Source organism: Paroedura picta, chromosome 5, assembly GCF_049243985.1.
Source record: "Paroedura picta isolate Pp20150507F chromosome 5, Ppicta_v3.0, whole genome shotgun sequence".
NCBI classification, from domain to species: Eukaryota; Metazoa; Chordata; class Lepidosauria; order Squamata; family Gekkonidae; genus Paroedura; species Paroedura picta.
In genome coordinates this window covers 37,207,459-37,233,654 of record NC_135373.1, presented here as the reverse complement: position 1 = coordinate 37,233,654, position 26,196 = coordinate 37,207,459, and the positions used below count along the sequence as shown (strand labels likewise).

Below are 26,196 nucleotides of genomic sequence, written 5' to 3'. Positions count from 1 at the left end.
GGATTGGAAGCTGCCTTGAGACTCCTTCAGGAGCATCCAATTGCCTTCCCATCCTCTTCCCACAACAGACACTGTGCAAAGTAGGTGGGGATGAGAGAACTCTGACAGAACTGCTCTGCGAGAACAGCTCTAACTGGACTGTGAGTAGGCCCAGGTTCACCAACTGGCTGCATGTGGCAGAACAGGCAATCAATCCCAGTTCTGCAGATCAGTGGCCACCCCTCTCAACCACTACACCAAACTTGGTCCCTGGTCCCTGCAGCGAATCTCAAGTGTTTTAATTGTCTAACTCTTTTAACCTGTTTCATTGTTTTTAACTTAATGGTCTTTTGCAGTTTTAATGGTTTTAAATATGGATTTATGTGTGGATCAAATGCTGGCAGGGACTCATGGGAATTGTAGTCCATGGACATCTGGTGGACCACAGGTTGACTACCCCTGTTAGCCACCCAGAGCCCGCTTGCGGAGAGGGGCGGAATAGAAATCAAAATACGAAATTAAAATAAAATATAAATCTCCTTCTAAAATGGTTTCTTGCAGCCACGGGTTGGACTCCTGCCTGCTATCACATGGGGCACAGCCCCCACTCAGGCTATGGGGCTTACCCCCAACCTCTCCTGTCGACCGGTGCCCTGGTTCTACGCTTGCTTTGGCGGCAGCAACAAAATTGGTCGTGTCGGTCTGCAAAATGTGACCCACAACAGCCGCTCATTATGAATGACTCACGGAGCGAGCACGCAGCATCCCGCTAATAAGGTCAGGGCTGCCAGCATCCCCTTTTAAACGGCCCTTCGCTCAGCAAGGGGAGCGAAAGACGGCGACCGGGCTATTCTTTGGCACGGCAAAAACCAGAGCGGCACCCGCTGCCAAAGCAGATCACAACCCGGCGAGGATTTGTGCAGCCAAACCAGCGTCCTCCTCGCTCCCTCCACGTTCAAAGCCACCAACCGCCAGGCTAGAATGGCCTCTTGCGAGCTCTTGCGTGATTCCATCTTGCTTGGTGGGGAAATAAAAACTTTGCCCCTTCCTCTCCCGAGCGCCACTCTGTGACTTTTGATGTCCGCCGGGGAGCTTTTAGCTCAACACAACAGACTAATTCAATCGCCCCTTCTGAGCCTCGCGCGGCAGAAACGGCAGCGCTGGAGAAAGGGGGGGAAAAAAAAGAAGCCATCGCCTAGAGGCACAACAGTTTAAAATATCTTTCCCAAGATGCAGCTGTTATTTCAGGAAAGTGGCACTAATTGCTTATCTATTAATGGATGATAATTCTTGTTTGCTCCCTCCTGCCCCCAGCCCCTTGGCCGTCTGCACCTCCGGGCTGCTGCGTACTCACAGGAAAGGTGGCCGCTAGCAGCTCAGCCGGCCCTGATTAATAGGAAGTTATCTCATGATGCTGCCGCCGACAGATAACAGTGGTGGCGGCAGTAATTAAAACATCGCTTTATTTTGGGGAGGGAAGAGGATTTAAACAAAAGATTTAGCGCGGTTGTTTCCCTGCCCGCGTGTGTGTTTTCCTCTGGGGAAGGAGATTTTGTAGATAAGAGGCCTGCGGTTCTCCGCCTCCTCTGCCACGCACTCCCTCTGGGCCCTTGGGTGGGATACGTAGAGTTCTCCGCCCCTGGCAAGCAGCAGGAGGTGGAGAACTTACCTTTCCGTGATGTCATTTCTGGCACAGCCTGGAAGCGACCTTATTGCACGGGAACGACACTCTAGCATTCCCCCCCTCCCCCAGAACTCTATGGTTGAAACAGAGTTTGAAGCACATGCCAGAGCACGGCCTGTAATGTTATGCCACTTACAAAATGCACCAACCTGCTCAGCATTTCCTCCTGCTACCTTACAGAGCAAAGGTGGGCTAAGTGGCTGGAAGGCAGGGGGGTCTCTAACTGAGGCAGAAGACTGGTCTAGGATTAGCACTCCTAAGCCTGGCTCCCCCTTTTATAAAAGGAGAAGAAGGCTTACCACTTGCCCTCCCCAAAGGCTGGCAAACCCCTGCCCTCGGCCCCAGTACACAGGCCTTGAGGTGCGGGAGGTGAAGTTTTGGGGCTAACCCTTAAGGCCTTAAATCAGGAGTTCCCTAACAACATCCAACCAGGGTCCCAGGGACCCTTGCGGTTAAGTGAGAGCTCCCCAGGGATTACGCAGCCTTTCCCAGAAGTTCGGATGGCAGCTGACATCACTAGACACCACTGCAGCCCACTCCCCCTGTTGCTCTCCAGGCCTGGTCTCTTTCTCCACAATGGAAATGGTGAACGATCGATCAATTGATGGGCTGGCTCCCACATCTTACTTCCGCATCCACTTCTCTGAAGGGGCATGCCATCCACTTCCAGGGTTCCCTGAAGCCTGAAAAATATTTTAGAGGTTCCTCCACAGTCAAAGGGTTGAAAAAGGCTGCCTTAAACGGTCTGGGACTATCGTATCTGCGGGACTGTCTCCTCTACTATGCCGGCCAACAAGAGCTAAGATCTAGCCATCAGAAGCTGCTCAGGGATCATGGCCCCAAAGAAGTAAAACTGGCCTCCACCAGAGCCAGAGCCTTTTTGGGAGACTGTAGCCATGCAGGGTCTTTATCAGAGTGGCAGAGCCTGTGAGACAGAGATGCTCCACCAGGTCTACGGTGGTGGCCTCTCTGCTTAGTATAGCCAGTTTGGAGTAGTGGTTAGGAGTGCGGACTTCTAATCTGGTGAGCCGGGTTCGATTCTACACTCCCCCACATGCAGCCAGCTGGGTGACCTTGGGTTCGCCACGGCACCAAAAAAGCTGTTCTGACAGAGCAGTAATATCAGGGCTCTCTCAGCCTCACCTCCTTCACAGGGTGTCTGTTGTGGAGGAGAGGAAAGGGAAGGCGACTATAAGATGCACAGACAGATGGACTCTACAAAAATTTCGTATGGCCCCCCTCAGCTTAATCTTTTATTAGTATAACTAATTGTGAGGGGGTGGCAGCGGTGATTTTAAATGTAATTTTAAATGTTATAATTAGATTTTTTTACCATATTAACTTGTTTGTATCTTGTTATCTGCCCTTAGGTGCCAGGAAAGGGTGGAATACAAGTGGGAAATTAAATTAAATTTAAACATGCCAGGAAAATGGCCTCCGTAGTACCTCTCCAGGAATTTATCCTAGTGATCTAGGAATTTATCCTAGAGATAAATCCTCTCTAGGAATTCATCCTAGAGATAAATTTTAGGATAAACAGAATAGAGATAAATTTTAGGACAAATAGAAAAGAGATAAATTGAAGCATAAATAGAATAGAGATAAATTCTAGGATAATAGAATAGAGATAAATTCTAGGATAAATAGAATAGAGATAAATTGTAGGATAAATTATCCCCTCTCTCCTAGAGATCAGTGGAAATTCCTAGAACATCACCGGGAAGTGATGTCACATCTTCCCTAATTTCCACCTTCAGTAGGCAAACCCTCCAAATCTGGCATTTGCTCAGGCAGTGCTGACAACCTTAACTGTGGGTTACTCCACAGGGTCGCTGTGAGGCCAGACATGACCCAAACCAACAAAAGTGGAGGAAAGACAACTCTATGTCTAGTAGTCTCATAAACCACTGCTTCAAACCTTTTGGGGGGAATCTGCATTCTTTTGTTACATTAACAGCTGGTAAAATACATATTCGCAGGTACTGGAGACCTGAGTTCAAGTCTTTCCTCCTCTCATGACAGCAGGTGCCCAACAACAAAAGAGGTGACAAAGCAACCCAACCAGTATACCAAAGGTAGGAACCTAAAAGGTTGAGCAGAACACTTGGGTTCCCAGCAGGTACCCAACAGCCAACAGGGGCCAACGGCAGGAAACTCTCTCACCCACCAGAGCAGTCTTGCTGCGATGGATTCACAGGCCTGCTTGGTGAGGCAATGGGCATGGTTGATGCACCCAATGGTCCGGGGTCCTTCCACATGCACCGTCCCAATTGCCTTAGTCCCAGTTAATGAAGCCAGACTGACATTCAACCTCCTCGTTCTCGATCAGTGGGATCAGCCAGAAACTGAGAGGGACCGAACCCTGGGGGTGTGAAAATGTGAGGCATGCAAAGCAAGATACTTTACCAGTGTGGTGAAGATGAAGTGGTAGTATTCGGTCATCATCCCCATCGCCATGGCCTGCAGAGGAGTGAAAGGCAGCATGAGAAAAAGCAGCAGCAGGAAGGCAGGAAACAGCCTGCAGTGCCATGCAGGACTTCAGCTGCCCAGCGAAGCCCCAGACAGCCAACCAAGTGGATCTTCTTGCAAGCCTGAGTCTCCAAAAGTCACACGGGTCCATTCTAGTCAGGGATGTTTTATCAGGCCAGTGAATCAGACCAGTTTTTCTACTAGCAAAGAGGGAAGGAGGGATGCCGTTTGATCCCACGCAAAATAAGGTTATGCTGGACGCCCCGGGACCTGAATGTACACAAGCCAAGCAGGATGCCAGCTGTAGCAAGGTGAGGAATGATGCTAGATATTGGATGGCTGGATCCAAGCTCAGGTTTTGCAATTTAGCATCATAGAATCATAGAGTTGGAAGGGACTTCCTGGGTCATCTAGTCCAACCCCCTGCTCTATGCAGGACACTCACATCTTATCACTCATCCACTGTAACCTGTCACCCCCTTGAGCCTTCACAGAGTCAGCCTCTCCGTCAGATGGCTCTCCAGCCTCTGTTTAAAAATTTCCAAAGATGGAGAACCCACCACCTCCCGAGGAAGCCTGTTCCACTGAGAAACCGCTCTAACTGTCAGGAACTATTTGTTCTGGTCTGTCCCTCCGGGGCAAGAGAGAACAACTCTGCTCCATTCTTTATATGGCAGCATTTTAAATACTTGATGATGGTTATCAGATCCCCTCTCAGTCATCTCCTCTCCAGGCTAAACAGACTAAGCACCCCCAACCTTTCTTCATACGTCTTGGTCTCCAAACCCCTCACCATCTTTGTTGCCCTCCTCTGGACATGCTCCAGCTTGTCTACATCCCTCTTCAACTGTGGAGCCCAAAACTTAACACAGTACTCCAAGTGAGGCTAAACGAGAGCAGAGTACAGCAGTACCATCATTTGTGGGGAAACCAGAGCATGGACCTGGGTGACAAATCCAGCTTCAACATGCTTTCATTTTGCTTCTGGCTCACATGGATTCGAACACAACAAGTGTCTGACGACCTTGCAGAACAGATTCAGCCTGCAATTCCTGTCAAGGGACACGTGTTATATATATTTTTAAAAGGCAAATGTGCACCCAGCTGTCCTATGACTTGATCTTCGCAATCTTGAAGGATCCTTCTTCCTTCCCTTGCTCTTTGGCCTTTATGATGCCTGGGACTGGCCTTCACCTCATTTCAAGGGAGTGCAACCCCCTGATCTTCCCTAAGAGCATTTCCACAGAAGAAGAAGAAGTAGAAGTAGTAGTAGTAGAGGAAGAAAAGTAGAAATAGATGAAGTAGAAGTAGTAGTAGAAGAAGAAGAGTTGGTTCTTATATGCTGCTTTTCTCTACCCAAAGGAGTCTCAAAGCGGCTTACAGTCGCCTTCCCTTTCCTCTCCCCTCAACAGACACCCTGTGAGGGAGGTGGGGCTGAGAGAGCCCTGATATTCCTGCTCGGTCAGAACAGCTTGATCAGTGCTGTGGCCAGCCCAAGGTCACCCAGCTGGTTGCATGTTGGAGAGTACAGAATCAAACCTGGCTTGCCAGATTAGAAGTCCGCACTCCTACCCACTACACCAAACTGGCTTCTTCCTCCTCCCACTCGGTTCTTCCTCCTTGGCCCCCTTGCCAGTTTGTCCACTTGGCCCACTTGCCAGGATGTGAAGAGCTTGGATACACCAGGTCTGTCATCTAAGTTCGTCAGTAAGTAGGACATGAAATCTATAGCCAACTGGTAGATAAGCCTGGCAGACATCCATTCTGCAAATCTCCCATAATCTCATGAGTTATGAAAGAAAGTTTTATTTTTATTTCACAAATGATATCTATTTTAAAAATGTCTTCCACATGACACAGCATATTTAAATGATAATTGGGACTGCGCTCCATCTACGTCCTGGAGCCCAGCCACAAGCTTGTAGTTGGCTAAGTACAGGGGATGAGTTATCACTCCCAAGCACCCCACACTCCAGTGCCTAGAGTTGCAAATGGCTCAGTCAGAATGAGACAAAATGGTTTACCATTTAAAATCTCAGCTCAATTGTCAAACCTGGGGGGAAAAGACCAGGAAAGTCAGAAGGCTTTTCAGTCAGGAAGGCTGGAACCAACCCAAGAAGGAAATGGATTTGTAAGGGGAGATTATAAGATCTCTAGATATGAGGAAGACGTTCCCTTTTATCTTTTGGGTTTTTGTCAGGGAGGTTCCAGTCATGAAAGACTGAACTTTTACAACAGACTGAACTTTGACCAAACGCTGAGACCATGGATGGAGATCCTAAACTATGACGGCTAACCCAATGGAGAATTTTAAAGACTGCAAGTTTAAGAGATACTGACCTATCCTAATTTAACACTGTTTAGAATAAGCATCAAGTGTAGGGTGAGAGGATTGTGTATTGTCACATTTTCTTTGTATCCTTGCCCAGTGTGATGCTTGTACTGACCATGTGTATTCTTTTCTTTTAATAAACTTTCTTATATTTTGAATGCTCAAAGCCTGAGCCCAGTCAATGCACCCAGAGCCAGTTTATCCATGTATCATGTGCTATAGGCCCTGTGCTTCCAGGGGCTCATGCACTGTCTTCTCCTCATGGAATAGGGCCATTGCCTCTCTCCTCCACCCTTCTCTTTCTTTAAGGACACTTGCAGTGACACCCCTTTCCACTGTGGGAAGGCCCTCGACCCCCAACCTGGCTACTCCCACCACAATTGTACTGTTCTAAAGGTAAAGGTATCCCCTGTGCAAGCACCGAGTCATGTCTGACTCTTGGGGTGACGCCCTCCAGCGTTTTCATGGCAGACTCAATACGGGGTGGTTTGCCAGTGCCTTCCCCAGTCATGACCGTTTACCCCCCAGCAAGCTGGGTACTCATTTTACCGACCTCGGAAGGATGGAAGGCTGAGTCAACCTTACTGTTCTAGGGCCCTGCAAATCCTTAAACCATTTCTGAATATACCACATCAACTCAGTCCTGCTAAACAAGGAGCAGTAATGTGGAGGGACAACAGTTGAACCCATCATCTCTACAATGTGCAGATGCAGCATATTTCTCCTAATGCTAGCTAGTATGATCAAGTGGGAAATGTAACAACTAGGCGTAAACTATAGGCATAGACAGTGAACAGCAATGCAGTATAGAGTGCTAGATGCACCAATCCTTTTAGCAGGAGATACTCTTCCAAATAAGTTGATCCCAGCATTTAATGCTCAGACAGAAGTTGATGCTCCAGGAGTAAGTCAATAGGGTGACTTACCAGGCAGAGAACTAGATACCCGTACAACTTTCCAAGCTCCTGAGTCAACAGGAAAGGGCTTCCTGACAACATCACCAGACCACACCTAGAGCTGCCAACAGGCCCGAAGGTGGAAATTGTCCTGCTCCTTTAGAGCAGGGGTAGTCAACCTGTGATCCTCTAGATGTCCATGGACTTACAATTCCCATGAGTCCCTGCCAGCATTTGCTGGCGGGGGCTCATGGGAATTGTAGTCCATTGACATCTGGAGGACCACAGGTTGACTAGGCCTGCTTTAGAGGATCGATAGGATGCAATTTGCCAGGTAAAGTACATTCCACAAAAGCCTCAGCTGCCCATTTCCACAACTGGAGCCTCTGTTACAGGCACTGGACAACTGGCCATATCATGGCCATGGGCTTGCAGTCTTGGTCTCCTCGGATCCCCCGTGAACTGTGCCCTTTGCCTCTTGCTCCCATGCTTGTGCCTGGCTAAGCACATTCTGGAAGCAGCTCAACTCCTAAAAGCGGCATTGCGCCGTCCAGCTGGTACATTCCTCATTCAGGCTCTGCTTTTCTGATCGAAAACGACTGCAAGAGAAACAAAGCCAAAATCAGACCCAAAAGCGCAAGCTTGCAGAAAAGCGTGATGAAGCTGGAAGGGTTGAGATTTCTATTTTTTTTTATTGAGTCAAATCTGAATCAGTTCTGTTTGGGGGCCCTTAATATGCTCCGGCAGCTAATTAAGAAACAAGCAATTATGCACCCCATATTTGATAGTGGAAGGATTAGGATTCAGAATTGCTAATTATATTTCTAGGGTCAAAGAACACCGCAGAGGTACCCGCAGGATGGGGAGAGTGTTTATGTGTGGGGGTGAGACCAAGGGCTGTTCCACATAATCGCCGATGCCATCAAGTCAATTAGTACAAATTGAAAGTACCTGGCAGGTTGCAAAAAAAAAAAAAAAAAAGTTTTTTTTTTTAATGCGACCAAAATAACCTGGGAAGGTTGCTGATGCTGCCGCCCACGGAAAGATTTAACGTTTCCAAGAAGGTGAACGGGAGATCTTAATGGGGAGATTGGAATCAGGAGCCATTCAAGTGCTGGCAAGAGAACGAGGCTGCGGATATCCCCCCAAACAAAACTCAAATCTCGACGCTGGTGATCTATTCAGCAGAGGACAGTCAACCCTCCCACCCTTTCATAGTAAAACTCTACCTTGCAGTCTGCTTGGTCCAACTGCAGCTGCTGGGAGGAGAGGCAGTTTATCCTAGTAGCACATAACAGGAGTGCTTTAAGGCTGGGGCGCTGCAGTGCTGTATGGTTAGGGGGCCTTCATACTTATGTGGCTAGTGGGCCGCAAGAATGAATAAAGGGCAATACGCATGTTGTTAGTAACTGAGCATGTGCATCGTTCATGAGCATGCATGCGGACCACAAGCCACTTAAGAGTGAAGGTCCCCTTAGATACTGGGGCCTTGTGCTTGCAAGCCATTTAAGTGTGAAGGTCCCCTTAGATACTGGGGCCTTGTGCTTGCAAGCCATTTAAGTGTGAAGGTCCCCTTAGATACTGGGGCCTTGTGCTTGCAAGCCATTTAAGTGTGAAGGTCCTCTTAGATCGGTGGTTCTCAACCTGGGGGTCGAACAACCCTTTGAGAGGGGTTGCAGTAAGGCAAGCAGCTTGGCAGGGGGGCCCATCCACACAACAGCCTTGCGGGGTAGATCGAGATAGAGCGTTTGTCTGTCTGGAGCAGCGGAAAAGAGCGAGATCGGCATGGTGGGACAAGAGGCAGAACTGAACTGAGAAACCCCGGGGAAAAAACAATTTATATACAATCATGAACCATGGATCTTCACGCCATTGGTCAGTTTGGGTTTAATTTCTGTGAAAGAACCCTTGCATAATTTTATGATTGGAGTTCACCACAACATGAGGAACTGTATTAAAGGGTTGCGGCATTAGGAAGGTTGACAGCCACTGTCTTAGATGCTAGTGCCTGCATGTCTCATCACAGTTCGAGAAATGTTTTCAATAAATTATAATTATCAGTTATTAATACAATTGTTGAAGTTATTTATATGCTATGGATTGTTTGGTGTATTGTTTAGATGTTATATGTAAACCGCCCTGAGCCTTCGGGGAGGGCAGTATATAAATATATAATAAATAAAATATAAATAAATAATAAAATGAAGCTGTCAGCTGCTTCCAAAGTTTCAACTACCCCTGGGAAGAATACAGCACAAATATCAGGGCCAGCGGCGCTCTGCTAAGAACCCTCAAATCCTGAAACTGGCTCTCGTGCTACAGGCCCTGAGAATCCTTAAACCAAGGCTGGCTGCAAGGAGTGGCTTGAGCATACAAGCCCTGCCCCTCACAAATCAAGGCTCTTCCTTCCTCAGTTCCCGTCCATGCCCCAACTCTTCCGTGCTGCTCACCAGAATCATAGAATCATAGAGTTGGAAGGGGCCATACAGGCCATCTAGTCCAACCCCCTGCTCTACGCAGGATCAGCCCAAAGCATCCTAAAGCATCCAAGAAAAGTGTGTATCCAGCCTTTGCTTGAAGACTGCCAGTGAGGGGGAGCTCACCACCTCCTTAGGCAGCCTATTCCACTGCTGAACTACTCTGACTGTGAAAATCTTTTTCCTGATATCTAGCCTATATCGTTGTACTTGTAGTTTAAACCCATTACTGCACGTCCTTTCCTCTGCAGCCAACGGAAACAGCATCCTGCCCTCCTCCAAGTGACAACCTTTCAAATACTTAAAGAGGGCTATCATGTCCCCTCTCAACCTCCTTTTCTCCAGGCTGAACATTCCCAAGTCCCTCAACCTATCTTCATAGGGCTTGGTCCCTTGGCCCCAGATCATCCTCGTCACTCTCCTCTGTACCCTTTCAATCCTGGATACTTTCTTTACAGTTCTTAAATATTTTTAATTTAAAAAAGAGGAAATGGCTTGTAAGGCGACGCTGAATCTCAGAGTATCCTTCTGCGCAGAGACCATGCACAGGTGTCTGCAAGAATTCTTGCATGTGTCCCCCGCATCTGGGTTCCAATATAGATCCGTGGGGCCCTAACAGAGTACAATTGTGGCAGAGGAGCCAGATTGGGGACAGATGCGTCCCCCACGGTGGAAAAGGGTGTCACTCTGAGTGTTCTTAAAGAGGGAAAATGGGAGAGGAAAGAGGCCATAACCCTGATCTATGGGGTGAAGGCCCTGTGGAGCCTGTGGCATGTGCTACGTGGATAAACCGGCCCTGCTACTGTGCATTCTTATACCATCCTGTTTTCGGCTGAGCTGCTATGAATTCTGGGTATTCGCTTTCCAAAGGGGTCAAGCTTGGTTTGAACAAGATGCTATGTGAGGGCAAAATCCTGCAGGTGAGGGTTGGGTTGTTGTTTGGTGGTTTTGCCTTAGTAGCATCACACTGAAATCCAGGCCTATGAGAGGTGGCAGGCAGCTGAGACCTGGGGATAGAAACAGCAGGCTGTGTAGGGGGAATCGGAAACGGAGATGGCCGGGCTGGCCGGGCAGTGGAGGGCCAACCACGGGGATTGGGAAGAAGGACCCGAAGGAAAGAGCAGCCACCAAGATGGTGACACCAATCGACAGAACCCCAGACGAGGCCCGGGGGTTGCAGGAGAAGGATGGCCCAGACCGGTGGAGGGAGTGACCTTGGAGAGCCCAGGCCAGAGGTCACAGAGAAGATGGATTGCTTGGAACTGGAGTGGTCAAGTCTCAGGCTGCAGCTCTCTAGTCCAAAGACAAAAGGATCCAGGTTGTCACTCAGATGGAAAATTATACAGAGCCTTATTCTGGCAAAGGCCTCCCCCCCGCAATTGTCCTGCCCTAAGCTCTTGTCACAGAAAGCAGGTGTTCGAAGATGCTCGAACTCGCAGTATGGCAGCCAGCATACCCCCCACACCTCTTGCCAGAAGGTCTCCTGGCTTTGTGCTGCTTCTGCTGAAATTACTAGGGCAGAATTTAGCTTCGAGGAACAGCGGAGCAGTTTGCAAAGAAACAGGAGGCGTTGGGAAGAAAACCACAGGGACCAGGGAGAGGGAGCAGTGAGTGACTCCCGTCATGGGCCTGTTTTTTCCTTCCAGTCTTTTCCCTGATCTGCATGTCACTGAAGAATTTATTAGGAAAAAGAAGTTAATTACTCATGACATCTAATTTCTGAGGTAAGCAGAACATCATAACTTGGTTGGGTAAGCAGTTTGATAACTAATCAGAACCAAATGCCTCACAGACATATGAGCTTTTTTTCCCTTTTTTTTTTAAATGACAGTAATATTTTGAAAACTTAATTGGTTATTATGGGACCCAACTGCCTAGCTTAGACACTAAGAAGGTAGGGAGCAGAAAGAGAAAGGAAGAAATAACTCGGCAGGTTAATGTAACTAGAAAGGATGTTTTCCAATCAGCAGCATTACATTCCTCTCTCTGACCATTTCTGCACTGGAGGCTTCACGTTGGTCTGCAGGCTGGAGTTTGAGCCATACAGGCTGCTCCGCCTCTTCCTGTTCCCGCATGGGGGAACATTTGGCTCAGGGCACCTCGTCCGCCCTGGATTTGTGCTGCTGTATGAGATCCAGGGCAGTGGAGTTCCCAGCATGAAAACGGTCCCTGAGATGTCGTTTAGACCAACCACTTTGCTAGCTTGTAGACGAATTGAATATGATTTAGTACAAATGGCTGGTGAAATCTCCAAGTGGGAGGCTATTCATCTTAATGAAGCAGGTAATACGCTAGATGACAAGAGGGGTGCCCCGGCTATGTAAACCTTGTAAATAAATTTTGCGTCTCAGCATGTTTAAGAAGGAAGCAGCTGGTTAAGTCCTTTTTATTAATTATGTCTATGCTATTAAAATAAGTAAATTATGTGACTTTGAATTTTTATTGTGTGTGGATGTGATGATGACACTGGCACTATTTCCGTTTTGGCTGATCTACGACCGCAACATATTTTGCCCATATTTGCCGGTCCCTTTCTATTTCTGTCTTCTGCCAGCCCTGAAAGCCTTTAAAAATTTTGCCTGGTGTTCTTTCGATGACCCTTCTTGCCCTATGTTTTAATTGCTAGGTCTTTGTTTTTATATATGTATTTTACTCTTGGTTATAGATTGGTTTTATAATTGTTCTATTAGTTTCTGCTTCTACTTGTTAGCCAACTTGGTGGCCCTGCTTGGGCAGAAAGCTGGAAAATAAATTACGTAAGTAAATAAAACCATGCACTAATCCTTTTACTGTTAGGGATATACGTTTGGAAATTAACTCATCAAAATCCAGGATACAAACGCACAGTTCACTAATCACAGTTATCTCAACTAATCCAAATTGACAAATCTCATACTTTGCCCGCCAACCCAGGGAAATGCCACCTATTGCTATTGCTCTGCTTGCATTGGGACACTCCCCAACCAAAGCCTCAGAATGGGAGGGCATGGGGCTCGCCTGTCCTTGGTCTCCTCTCCCAGCTGGTATCTCTCTGGCCGCAAACCTGACATCCAGTTTCTTTTCCTCCTCATCCTCCTTGTTGAAGCCTCCTTTTACTCCCTTTCCCCCTTTTCTTGTATCCACCCCCATCCCTCCTATGGGAGATGCCAGCTGTCTGTCAGGGCTGTGCAGGGCCCATTGGTTATCCTGCCCTACTCAGCCTCCCTGCCTCCCTGTTGGTCACTCTTCTGCATAGGGTGGGCTCTAGGGCAGCAGCAATCATGCCCTAGTTGGGCTCATGGGAGCCATCTGCATCCCCACAGCCTTACCCCCATAGCAGCTCCCAGGGTCCTTGTCCTGCTTGGGGCGTCTCTGCAGGCCCAGACATCTCCCTTGGCATTGCTGAATGTTGGCCAGGTGAGTGGACACCGCACCAGCCAGCCATGGGGCTGGGGGTCGGGACCTTGCCTCTCTGGGGCACCTTCTGCCATCGAGGGGAGGGGGCTCTTTTCCCTGTCTGGAAATCTAGCCCAAGACACTAAATTAATGAGCATCAATAAAAGCTTCAGTGCTCTTATCTGACTTCAAGGAAATCAGAGGAAGAAAGGAGAATGAGGAAAGATGATTAGGGACATTCTTGCCGCTGAGGGGTGCTGAGAGATCTGTCTTTCCAACGTGTCGTTTACACTGGTTGCTTGGCCAGACTCTTGACTTGATTTAGGCCCAGTGGCTATTGCCCACTTGCTTTTCTACTCTCGCTGGCACTGGGCCCAACATGCATAGGGGCAAACATTTTGCATAGAAATAACCACACAGGCACCAAATGTGCACACCAGGAAGGGAAGGACATAGCAAATGCTTATACTGCCACTACCCCCTTCTCTGGGCAAGAAGTACTGCCCCTGCTAGGGCCAAGCACAAAATCTTGCTTGCACTTGCTGGCAACCAGGCAGACAGTGGTGGACGCAAGGCCCAAGGTATAACCTGCAAAGATGACAACACTGCCCCTTTCCATGCCTGGCCTTGCTGTGCAGAAAGGGCATTGCTCTCTGGACCTCTGCACAGCTTAAAACGAAATTCCCTACTCTTCACTTTCTTTACATGTGACCACACTGTGAATACACGTCCCAACCCTGAGCCTTTTATGATCACGAAGTGGCTGTGCCTGCTTTCTTTGGTGAACAAACACATCCTTGTATCCATCATAAAGATGATGATGACGATAATAATTATTTTATTTTTATATCCTGCCATTCCCTAGTCAGCTCAGGCCGAATAACATCAGGGTTTGAAAACATTTAGTTTCAATAAATTACCAACATACAATCAAAAGGTTATCAAAATTATGTCAAAAGCCACCTCTTCCTCAGAGTCAATAACTTATGGGGGGAGGGGCTTAGTCAAGGATTGGGCAGATTTTCTTTTGGAAGGTGGTTTTCAGATAGGGAAGCCAGCGTCTTGTGGATGTTAACTTTATCGCCCTACTTGGCCCCAGAACATCTAGATCAGGGGTAATCAAACTGCAGCCCTCCAGATGTCCGTGGACTACAATTCCCAGGAGCCCCTGCCAGCATTTGCTGGCAGGGGCTCCTGGGAATTGTAGTCCACGGACATCTGGAGGGCCGCAGTTTGACTACCCCTGATCTAGATCCACATCTAGAATGGACATCTTCAACTCACTTTACACAGGCCTGCCCTTAACCTTGACCCGGAAGCTACAACTGGTCCAAAATGCAGCGGCCAGGATCCTTACAAACACACCATGGAGGTCCCACATTTGCCCCATCCTCCAACAGCTGCACTGGTTTCCCGTAGAATTCCAGATCAGGCTTAAGGTTCTGCTAATCACCTTTAAGGCCATACGCGGCCTGGGTCCAGTGTACCCGAGGGACCGCCTTTCAACAAGGCTTTTAAGGGTGTGCAGAATGCCTTCCCTTCCCTCCATCATGAAACTACAGCAAGCCCTCATCCCTCTGGAGGTCTTCTGGCTCAGACAGCACAGTTTCTAAGCCCCAGCACTGCAAACCACTCTCACAGCCCCCGTCTCATCATGTGACACTAACCTTCTCCCCCAGCGGGGCTCACCTGCTTGAGGATCTGCACGGCCATCGTGTGGGTGCAGTCAAAGATGATCCGGAACTCCCGGCCCCTCTTCATCTCCTTCAGCAAGGGCCGGGCGTCATCCATCTCTGGGGGCAGCTGGCGGATTTTCAAGCGGATGTTGTATCTGGATGGGGCCATTATCAGCTCTTGCAGTCGGATGAGACCTTGGGAGACAACAACGGCACACGTCAGCGGCACAGGGACCCGAGATCCAGGCTCATTCTGCTCTGTTCCTGACGGCCTTTTCCTCCCCGCACAGTTCATTGATATTTTAAGCTAACTATGGGCTGCTGAATTGTGTGTGTAGAAGCCCACTTATTATATTGTTATGATTGTTAAGCCTTACTGGAATCTCAGTGCCTTATTACTTGTCTTCGAATCGTGTGTGTGCATGTCAAGCAGCAATGGAGTCACAGTGACCCCTTCAGGGTTTTTTTAAGGCAAGAGATGAACCGAGGTGGTTTGTCATTGCCTAACTCTGCATAGAGACCCTGAGTTTCCTTGGTGGTTTCCCATCCAAGTGCTAATCTGGACCGACCCTGCTTAGCTTGCAAGATTGGGCTAACGTAGGCCACCCAGGCCAGGACAGCTGATCTGTAGACATTTAAAAGTCTATAGAAGCACAAAAACACTTTCGTCTTACGGTACTCTTGTCTTGAAACCTGTTACTTTCACCTCCATTTATGGGATCATCTTCTACAGAAGAGGTCTACAACAGGAGCCCCCCAAACCTGCCCTGCTGTAGTTCTATCTGCCAACCATGTTCCCAAGCTGGAGACATTTAGATGATTTGGGCAATGGGAACAGCCCACACATGGGTGTATGGGTAGGCCTTCTGCCCTGTCTTGGTGTAGTGGTTAGGAGTGCGGACTACTAATCTGGCGAGCCGGGTTTGATTCTCCGCTCCCCCACATGCAACCAGCTGGGTGACCTTGGACTCGCCACAGCACTGACAAAACTGTTCTGACCGAGCAGTGATATCAGGGCCCTCTCAGCCTCACCCACCCCACAGGGAGTCTGTTGTGGGGAGAGGAAAGGGAAGGCGAATGTAAGCTGCTTTGAGATTCCTTTGGGTAGAGAAAAGTGGCATATAAGAACCAACTCTTCTTCTTCCAAGTGGCTCTCCTAGGGGTTAGGTACATGAATTATGACCTGGGAGCCAAATCCATCTCTTATGTTGTTCAGCAATTGATTGGCCTGCTAGACAACAGTATGAGCTTACAGAGGTCAATTCCTGAGGGCTGAGTGTGGCAGGATGGCCAAAGCCAGGTCTCCAGCCACTTCTTGAGGACTTCTGGTTTCCCAGCATCGGTGCCCACTCAAAACCCTCAAAAGTGGGTGGAGTAACAGCGGTAGCCCTTTGGCTAAAACACTTTGTACATGGAAGCAGCTACCTGAAAATGGCTGAGGCCAACGGAGCCCCAACTAGCGCTTAATCAAGTGACAGATCCGGCATGTCAACCATTTTATGTTGAAACTAGCATCAAAGCCCATTTTAAAAATGGGCTTTGAAAGGGGCGGCAGGGCAGGAAGGCATGAGAGGGTGGCCACGGGCCCATAAAGCTTCCCCTTCCCCCAGCTCCCTCCCTGCATGAGTGTAGCCCTGTTGCTGCCTCTCTCCTCGTGGGCGACAATGGAGGCCGCAGCCACAAGGCTTTTAGCAGACAAGGAAGGAGGGTGGGAACTGGGGAGGGAGGGCCAATCAGGGTGGACCTGGACAGACAAGGCCCCGGACAGTCTCCTCCCAGGAGGCTGTTTCCCAAATATAAGGGAGTGAAATAGTGTTAGGGATGAGTAACAGCTGCACGGGAAGAGCCTGTGCGTTCATTCACAGGAACTGGCTATGTGCTAGGCAATGCACGTTGCTGCCTCACTGCCCATCCTCTAGTGCTCTCCTGAGGCTGATACAATTATTAATCTAGTTCCTTAGTGTGTGCCACAAAGTCCACTGCTAGCCTGAACTGCCATCACCCCTTTCGAGTTTGAATCCTGCCTGAGTTAGCCTCCCGGCAACTTTTAGACATGTAGGTAACTACTACTGTATTGCCGTATTTCTCACAGAGTGTTTTTTCCCCCTCCTTCTTGTTTGCTATGTCACCCCAGATCTGGCAGGACAAACCTCCCTTTGCGTGGAACTACAGTAATCACCTTTCCAAGGTCAAATTTGAAGCATATGACAAATCGGCTTCTTAGGGGTAATTAATTTCATTCTGGAAAAGCACAGCCTGCTGCATGCAATTATGATATTGCAGGAGACAAAAATACACCCTGCATAAAACAAACAAACAAATGGAAGCAAGCAAATACTCTGACATCCAGTCCTTAGCTCTGAATGGGAAGGACTCTTACTTTTGAAAGCCACAGTTGTAAGGGTCCTTTTGTCAAGACAAATACTGGGGGGGGGGGGTTAACTTCATATAGATGAAGTTAACTGGCATAAGGCACCGGAAGTAGCCATGTCACACTGTGGGACTCCAGGAAATGTGGCCATTGTCTTTATAACCTGGCATAATTCTGTTTTATAAAGCAGTGGTCCCCAACCTTTCCGAGGCTGGGGACCGGCAGGGCATCGGGCCGCGCCCCCGCGGACCGCGCCCGTGCGGGCCACGCCCGCGGATCGGGCCGCGCCCACGGATCGGGCCGCGCCCGCGGGCCGCACCCACGCCGCGCCCGTGGGCCGCGCCCATGCCGCGCCCGCGGATCGGGCCGCACCCGAGCCGCGCCTACAGATCGGGCCGCGCCCGCGGATCGGGCCGAGCGGGCGTGGCCCGCACAGGCGCGGCCCGGCCCTGATTCCCTCTCCCCGCCTCCCGCAGTAAGAAGCTTCCCGGGCCGCAAGCTTGCGGCCTGGGAAGTTTTTTACTGCGGGGGCGGGGCGGGGAGAGGGAGCCGCGGCCCGGTGCCATGGCCTTTGCGGCCCGGCACCGGGCTGCGGCCCGCAGGTTGGGGACCACTGTTATAAAGAGCACCTGGTTGGGGGCTAGAACACATTGGTGCTTGCATGCATGAAGGTCTCCACTTCAGCTTGGGCATCCCAATTTAAAAGAGGCTCCGGGGCTGGACTTTCAGGTGGTCAAGGCATTTTGTTCCGATTGTTATTGGAAGGACCTGCTGCACAGGCAGCAAGCATGCCACTGCCTCCTACCAGAGACCCAGTTTGGTGTAGTGGTTAGGAGTGTGGACTTCTGATCTGGCGAGCCAGGTTCGATTCTGTGCTCCCCCACATGCAGCCAGCTGGGTGACCTTGGGCTCGCTACGGCACTGATAAAACTGTTCTGACCGAGCAGTAATGTCAGGGCTCTCTCAGCCTCACCCACCCCACAGGGTGTCTGTTGTGGGGAGAGGAAAGGGAAGGCGACTGTAAGCCGCTTTGAGCCTCCTTCGGGTAGAGAAAAGCAGCATATAAGAACCAACTCCTCTTCTCTCTTTGTATCGAACTCTTCCCAGCTCTTTTGGTCCTTTGTCCATGGTCTTAGCCTTGACTCCAGTGAGGTCATAAATCTGGCTCCCCTGCTTCTTGTCAAATTACTCTGTCATCATATGACTTCTTGTCACATGCTTCAAGCTTGGTGGGTCTTTGGTCTGGACCACTGGGCTGGACTACACAGCAACTTCACTATGTTTACTTGGATACCTTAGCTGATTCCTTTTTTGCCATTTTTCCTAGAGAAATTCATGGCAGAAAGGTGGGACATCTGTTTCTGCTAACTACTGGCTGACATGTTAATTCCACGAGGACTTAAATGGGCTGCTCCATCAAGAAATGGTGGATTTCTCTGTGATGGTCTAAACTTGCCCGAAGAGTTAAACTTCTGACCATGGAGGAACCCCTGAAATATTTTTCAGGCACTGAAGAGCCCCGGAAGTGATAGCATTCTCCTTCAGAGAAATGAACATGGAAGTAAGATGCAGGAGCCAGCCAATCAATCAATCGATTGTTTACCATTTTCATTGTGGAGAAAGAGATGAGGCCTGCAGAGCAACAGTGGAAGTGGGCTCCAGAGATGTCTAGTGATGTCGCGGCCATCCGAACTTCTGGGGAAAGCTGCAGAATCCCTGGGGAGTTCTCCCATAACCCCAGGGTTCCCTGGGCCCTGGTTGGGAATCACTGTATGACACTCACACAAACTCTGTATACTACATGCTTACCCCTACTGTGAAAGCGCAAAGTGAAGCGCATAGATGTGCATGCTTCCATTTTGTCCGCAGAACACTCCTATGATAATGGCTATCTCCAGGTGGCCCAATGAGCTACGTGGCTGAGTGCAAAAATGAACCCAGGTCTCAATCAGATCCTCGAACTATGACACTAAGCTGGCTACAATCAATAGCTGTTTTAGAAGATAATCAGAGTCCAGTAGCACCTTTAAGACCAACAAAGATTTATTCAAGGCGTGAGCTTTCGAGTGCAAGCTACTTCAGACCAACACGGCTACTCATTTGAATCTGTTTTAGAAGATGTTATGCTACTCAAAAGTAACCCAGAATGAATTAACGTATGTACCTAAATTAATGTGTCTGTTTAACTTGAAAGCTTCTACCCAGGAAAACTTGTCGGTCACTAAGGAGTGACCAGACTTGCTCTTACTGCCAACCAACATAGATCAGTTGTCCTAATCTTTCCCTGACAAATTATTATTATTATTATTACTATTATTACTATTATTATTATTATATGTATTACCCACCACTCACAAGCAGGCTCGTGGCGGGTTACAGGTGTCCAGTTAAAACCCCCATTAAAACAGTATTAAAATGGAGAAAAAAAATACAAATACAATGGACCAACAACCCAACAACATGGCGGAAAACTCCAAGCCATGGGTCCTTTGACTCCATTAGAGATTAAACAGACATTTCTGACCACGGGCTCCTCCCAGGTCAACTTACCTGTGCTGTCATCATATACCACGGTCGCTGACCTCCACTTCAGGTACTGTACAAGGTCCAAAATGGCATGGCTGAGAGAGGCATAGTCCGGGTAAAGGTTAACATAGAAAGTGTCCTTGTTATCCAAAGGGTGATGCTTCCACCGTAACTGTATATGGGGCACCTCCAGTGCATTGCAAATAGACTGGACAGCATTGGTACAGGAGCCCTGGGAAGGTCCAAATATTGCTACAACACCAAGGGCAAGCTGGTCGCAGGCTGGAACAAGAAAGGAGCAAAGCTGTCAGCAGGAACACCTGGGCAGAAAACAAGCAGCTGACATGGAGAACATTACAAAGCTCATGAACAACCATCAAAAGTCTACCCTCATGGCCAGCTTGTGTAAATAAATGACATAAGATTTTGCACCCTTTCCATGCATTAGCCAGATCTTCACCACACCTGGGCCCATTCCGCACACATAGGATAAAGCACTTTCAATGTGCTTTGGCAGCTGGATTTTCCTCTGCAGAACACAGGAAAATGTGTGCAGAATAGGCCCTGAACTGCTGGTTGCTGCTATTCTTTGCTTGCGAGAGGGAAAGGGACCGTGGCTAGGCATGTGTGATTGGTTTCAGATAGTCCAAAAAAATAACCAAATCAATGTTAAAGCCAAACCTTTAAGACTCTGCGTATATTACTCATTCAAGCTGGTTCACCCCCCACTGAGCAAAACAGCTGGGAACTAGCAAAGAGGCCATGGAAAAGACAGAGATGCAAGACATTAGAGAGTCTCTTGAACAAAGGAGACAGAAGCAAAAGCGAGACATAAGTTACAGAAGGTGTAGTACCTGTCTAGCCACCCTTTATGGCAGGAGGCTGGAAGAAGTAGCTGAGTACTCGCAGGATGAAGACTGAGAAACAAGGGCTCTCTGAGTTAAGCCACTGCAGGATCGGTGCTTACTGCCTGGTCTGATTTTGAACTGCTCATTGATGACTTCGTTCTGAATGCTGACTGTCTTGACTCCTGGACTGATAATAACTAGGCTTCCCTCTGCCTTGTGACAACCCAGCTCTATTCTGCCCTTCCCTGAGTAGGGAATGGATATTCAGTTACCATACAAAGCCACAAAGGCAGAACTTGGGATGACCCAGCACAGTCCCCAAAACCTTTCCTTCTTAGCCTGGCCTTCTTCCCCTTTCATGCTATGCCTTCTTTTTCATCGGTCTTTCCCAGGGGGCGGGAGGAGCCTTTGAGGGGGACCTGTTTAATAACTCTGGCCAGAATCTAGAGTATGGTCCTTCTGTGTCCCCCCCCCCCCCTTTGTGGTTAAAATACATGGATCCTCGTGATTTTTGCACTGGGCCAACCCAGACTTGCAAGACCAACATGTGCCGTGGGACAGACCCAAGCCACCTTTCCTCCTCCACTCTCCGCTGGCACCTACAGCATATCCACCCTACTGTGATGACTGCTGGTCCATAGTTCTCCATCTAGTGAGATGGTCCCCCCAAAACTCCCACACCAAGGGCCAAGTTTACATTCTTTCTCCAGGCATATTCCCCCCCCCTCCAGGGCCCCATGCCAAATACTTCTGAATTTCTGTCTTTCTCCATGCGTCTGGAATGCCATAAAGCTAGGAGTAGCTGCTGTTATAACGACCTTATACTCCAGTTAAGAGACATATATTTAGTAATCTGAAGTTTGTCTGAAAACTATAAATTATTATTATTATTATTATTATTATTATTATTATTAGATTTATTTCCCGCCTCTCCTGATAGGCTCGAGGCGGGTCACAACAACTAATCCCATTAAAATTCCCATTAAAATATCAATCTACTAACATGGCGGCTAAAAATCCCATCCCTCCCCCAATTATTAAGAGGTGAAGAGGAAAGGATAGGGGGGTAGCGTACACTCCAACTCCTAGGGGGGGAGCGATGTCCCTGATTCGCTGACCCCAGCCTCAACCATAGACCTGGTGAAAGAGCTCCGTTTTACAGGCCCTGCGGAAAGCTGACAAATCCCGCAGGGCCCGCAGATCACCCGGGAGCTCATTCCACCAGGTAGGTGGAATGTAATGTCCCTTGACAAAGCCAGTGGGAGAAACGTGTTGGGACTGCTTTGTACAATAAAGATTCAAGACTCTACAGAAGTCTATTTTGGATATTGTGCTTGCCACCTTGGTATCCCAGAACCCTTCTGAGTGGTCAGATGCAAATAGCATTGGCAGGTGGCTGCAGTGATCCAGACAGAGGCTAACACTCAATGATCTGCCCGGGTGGCCACAATCCAGGTGGGATTAACAGTGGGGAGTAGATCCACGGTCTTGTTAAAGGGCAGTGCTCCCTCCCATGGAATCCAGAGTGTCCCATAGAAGGCTCCTGATGGGAAGAGTATCCTTCCCTACCCAACACTCCCAATGGATAAATAAGTCTACAGTGATCACATTCAAGGTAGAGTGGTGGGCAGGAGAGTGGAGCTGTAGGTCATAATGGGAAATTTGGCTATGACTGATGGTTTGCAAACTCTATTACTGGGAATTAAACATCTGGAGATACTGCATGGAGGGACGGTGGAAGTGGTGGGGTGGTGTCAGGGTTGAGCCGTGGCTGCCCCCTCCAACAGGAGGGAGAGGCCAGAAACATACCCGGCCATGCCTCTGCACCCGGAGACAGTCAGGCATCCTTGCATTTGCTTGGCTACCTGTCTGCTAGTTGTGCCCCAGAGTACATTGCGATGACTCCTGGGTAGAAGGGGGCAGCTGTGTTCTCCGCACAATGGATCTGGAGGGTGTACCTGAGGAGCGGGGGGTGACCGGGGGGGGGGGTCCACAAGCTTGGAGGGACCAGGATATGCTTTAGCTGTCACCGCACTCCCTGGGCCTGGTGTTCATAGGTAGTTGTGCTCAGCAGGTGTTAGATAGGTGGGTAGATTGTGGTGTAGGTGGACAGGTAGATTGCTGGTTAGGTAGGCAGGTAGAAAGTTGGTTAGGAAGGCAAGTAGAAAGTTGATTAGATTAGTAGGTACATAGATGGGAATTCAGAGCACCTGACCCAGGGCCCAGGGAGCATGTTGGGAGCTACGCCCCATCCAGGCCCCTCCAAGCTTGTTGGCCCTCATGGTCATATGTGCAGGCACACCTTGTCCCAATGCCTATTTCAGTCATCATCCACTAAGTCCATAGGAAACCTTGCTCCCCTCTTAAAACTATTACATGGGAAGGTAGGTAGGTGGATGACCACCTCCCAGAGCCAAAGGGTGGACACTGCACAAGACCCAGAAACCATGTCCACAATAAGGCAATATAGTCAGGGGGCTCCACAGTGAATTTCATGTTTATAGCACCCCAGGAAACAGCTAAACAGTCAACAAACTCAAGTGAACCTAAAGGTTCGTGAACACGGAGGGGTGGGTCTGTGCAAGTTCGGGGTTTGTGACTTCCCCTGACCTGCAACCACCCACAAATCCAATGAACTTCCATTTTCCAGGTTCATGCCCACCTCTAATCTCCAGTTAAAAGGACCATTTAGAAAATTATTTAGAAGTCCTCATCCTGAGATCCTTGAGAACTCCTGATGGTAAATATGTAACTTGATGAACTAAGGATTGTATGCAATATAAGGCTGTGTTCACCTTCTGCTTCAGTTGAACCATATGCAAAGCGTATCTGAATGCCCAGGATGATAGGTTCTTTGACTGTCCTCGTTTAACATCCTGTTATATTTTCCCTCTGTATGGACACTCCACTATATGGAGCAATTGAGGGCAAAAGAAGATGGGGACGACAGAGAAAGAGGTGGCTGGATGGAGTCACTGAAGCAGTAGGTGCAAACTTAAATGGACTCCGGGGAATGGTAGAGGACAGGAAGGCCTGGAGGATCATTGTCCATGGGGTTGCGATGGGTCGGACATGACTTCGCACCTAACAACAACAACATGGACACTCAGTATTCGTTCCAAGTAGAGATTCTTTGCCCAAAGTCAGTGTGCAGTTCATTGACCAGACTGGAGGTATCTCTTTAAGACAAGTGAAGCATTAGGCTAATACTCCTTTTAGCAATGGACTGAAAAGTGACAGAAGGAAGGTTTTCTTCCTTACACTCAGAAACAGGAATACAGAATTACAGAAAGCCAGATTATTGTTCAGAACTGTCTATGTAAGACAAGCAATGGCTCTCCAGAGTCACAGGCTGAGGTCTTTCACTTCACCTACTACCAGATCCTTTTAATGGGAGATACCAAGGATTGAACCTGGACCTTCTAGTATAACACAATTTAAAAGGAGCAGGTGGCAAGCCTGTCATTATCGGCTGTTAGGTTGCCACCCACTCCCTTTAAATGCTCCTCCCTGCCCTCACAGGCAAAGCTACCTGCAAATGTAGGGGGAGCTTCAAGGGGAGCAGGAAGCTTCCTAACAGCTGCTAATGACAGGTACCCCACCCACTCCCTTCCTCCCCACCTACCTTCACAGGCAGCTTTGCCCGCAAAGTGAAGGAGAAGGGTTTTAAAACGAGTGGGCAGCCACCTAGCAGCTGATCACAACAGGCATGCCACCTGCTCCATTTAAATTCCTCCCCAAGCATTGGGATCTGGGAATGGCATGCCTGTCATTATTAGTTGTTTGGCACACCGCTGTCTCCTCCTCACCTTCTCAGGTGCTGCCTAAAAATGTGTGTGTGTGTGTGTGTGTGTGTGTGTATGGAGGGGTGCATTTAAATGTGGCTGAATAATCAAACTGGGATTCGGTCACCTCTGATTTGGACTGTTTAAATGCAGGGGGTGGTCAGTTGTATTTGGATAAGTTGAAAAGTACCTGAATCAATGCTGATTTGGGTCCTTTTCAACCTATCCATGCTGAATCACCCATCCCTAGTTCAACCCAGTAAGTTGTATATAACCTCAGTTAAAGCAGGAGCTCTCGGCTTCTATATTAGACCCCATTCTCAGAACCTAGATCTTGCCTCCCACTATTAGAAAAGTACATATATGAATATTCATTCAGTCAATGGATCCATAGCATTCATTTTGCTGAAAACCAGGAGCAAATTCAAGATTAACAATAGGAAATTAAAGGAATTACCATTATTAAGATATCCTTGTAAAAGTCACCATAACTAAAAGATTATGTACCAAGATAGATTTCTTCAGAAATGGATTGTGTACATTCTATGATGGAGATGGAGAAATGGATGCAAAGCCATCTTTTCCCAGAACGTGAGTTGATATCTAGAAAGGCTTTTAAAACATAGCTGGTCATCAACTGGAATTCTACTACAGCAGTAGAGGCCTCAAGTTACAGACTGATCCACTGAAGCCCGTTGCGATAAAGACACACTGCATTGCTGACATGGTTAAGCAAGGCCTTGAATAGTAACTCTTCTATTGCTCATCTCCAATTTCTATGTTGCCCTGAAAAGATTACCCCAATATTCTCCATCTGTGCAACTGAATCATACGGATGATCCCTTTAAGTGATTACTAAAAACCATCTGCTCAAATGCTTTTTCTGGTTGTTCACGTGTGTGTGAGAGAGACAGATAAAGATGGCACTAAAGAAAGCTGCATTTCTAGGTGGAAAGTTTCCAGTCTTTACTGTTTAATGCACAAGTCCTTAATAGCAGAATATTCATTAAACATAGGGAAGGAGGGAGAGTGTGCATGTGCACACACACACACACACACACACACATGCTTCCCAGCCTTATTTACTTGTCAGATTCCCCTGTCATCATCTCTAAGCAGAACCATGTAAGAGTCTTTACAAAATCTCTAATAGGAAAAGCTGTATTAACTATTGGCAAGATTGACAGCTGGTAGAAATGTGCCATGTCATAGACCGTTTACGCACTGGAGATTTCATGCTGGGCTGCAGGCTGGAGTTTTAGATGTGGCATGTTGCCCCACCTCTTCCTGCACCCACATGGGGGAGCATTTTGCCCGGTACACCTCATCTGTCCCCAATTTTTGCTCCTGCATGGGATCTGGGGCAGTGAAGTTCCCAGTGCATAAACGGTCATAGTGCTGGCGCAGGCTTAAAACAGATACTTTCCTGTTCAGTCTTCAAGTTTAAGGGATTCCTTGCAATTCACTTGGCCTCGTAGTACTCTGGGAGAGAATCAAGTGAGACCCCAGGGAAAGCAATGACTAACCCAAAGTAATCCAACAGACTGGTAGTCAATAAAGAGGTAGACAGTCATTGGCAGAACCTTCCTCTACAATTCAACACTTAGAAAAACCAGAGTCTCCACATCCTGATTGCCCATCCACTTCCCTCCCGCTAACAGTCCTATAGTTGAGGCCAGAATTAACTTCAAGAAGATGCTGGCCTCCCTGCTTCAAAATCCACCCATAAGCAACATCTTAAGCACTCCCTCCTGTCTCAAGATTTTGTCAGAAGAGGC

At 48.3% G+C, this 26,196-nt stretch overlaps 1 protein-coding gene across 4 annotated transcripts in view; it reads right to left on the bottom strand.

Annotated features, from left to right (window-relative positions):
• The window catches only part of GRIK3 (glutamate ionotropic receptor kainate type subunit 3), a 250,049-nt gene that overhangs the window by 80,319 nt on the left and 143,534 nt on the right, over positions 1-26,196 (bottom strand). For all 4 annotated transcript variants that reach the window (XM_077337278.1, XM_077337281.1, XM_077337280.1 and 1 more), the window contains exons 3-5: positions 19,810-20,067; positions 14,902-15,083; positions 4,070-4,123 (exon numbers count right to left, since the gene is read on the bottom strand). In XM_077337278.1, the coding sequence (XP_077193393.1) occupies positions 4,070-4,123; positions 14,902-15,083; positions 19,810-20,067 (494 nt within the window). The remainder of the gene's footprint in view (positions 1-4,069; positions 4,124-14,901; positions 15,084-19,809; positions 20,068-26,196) is intronic.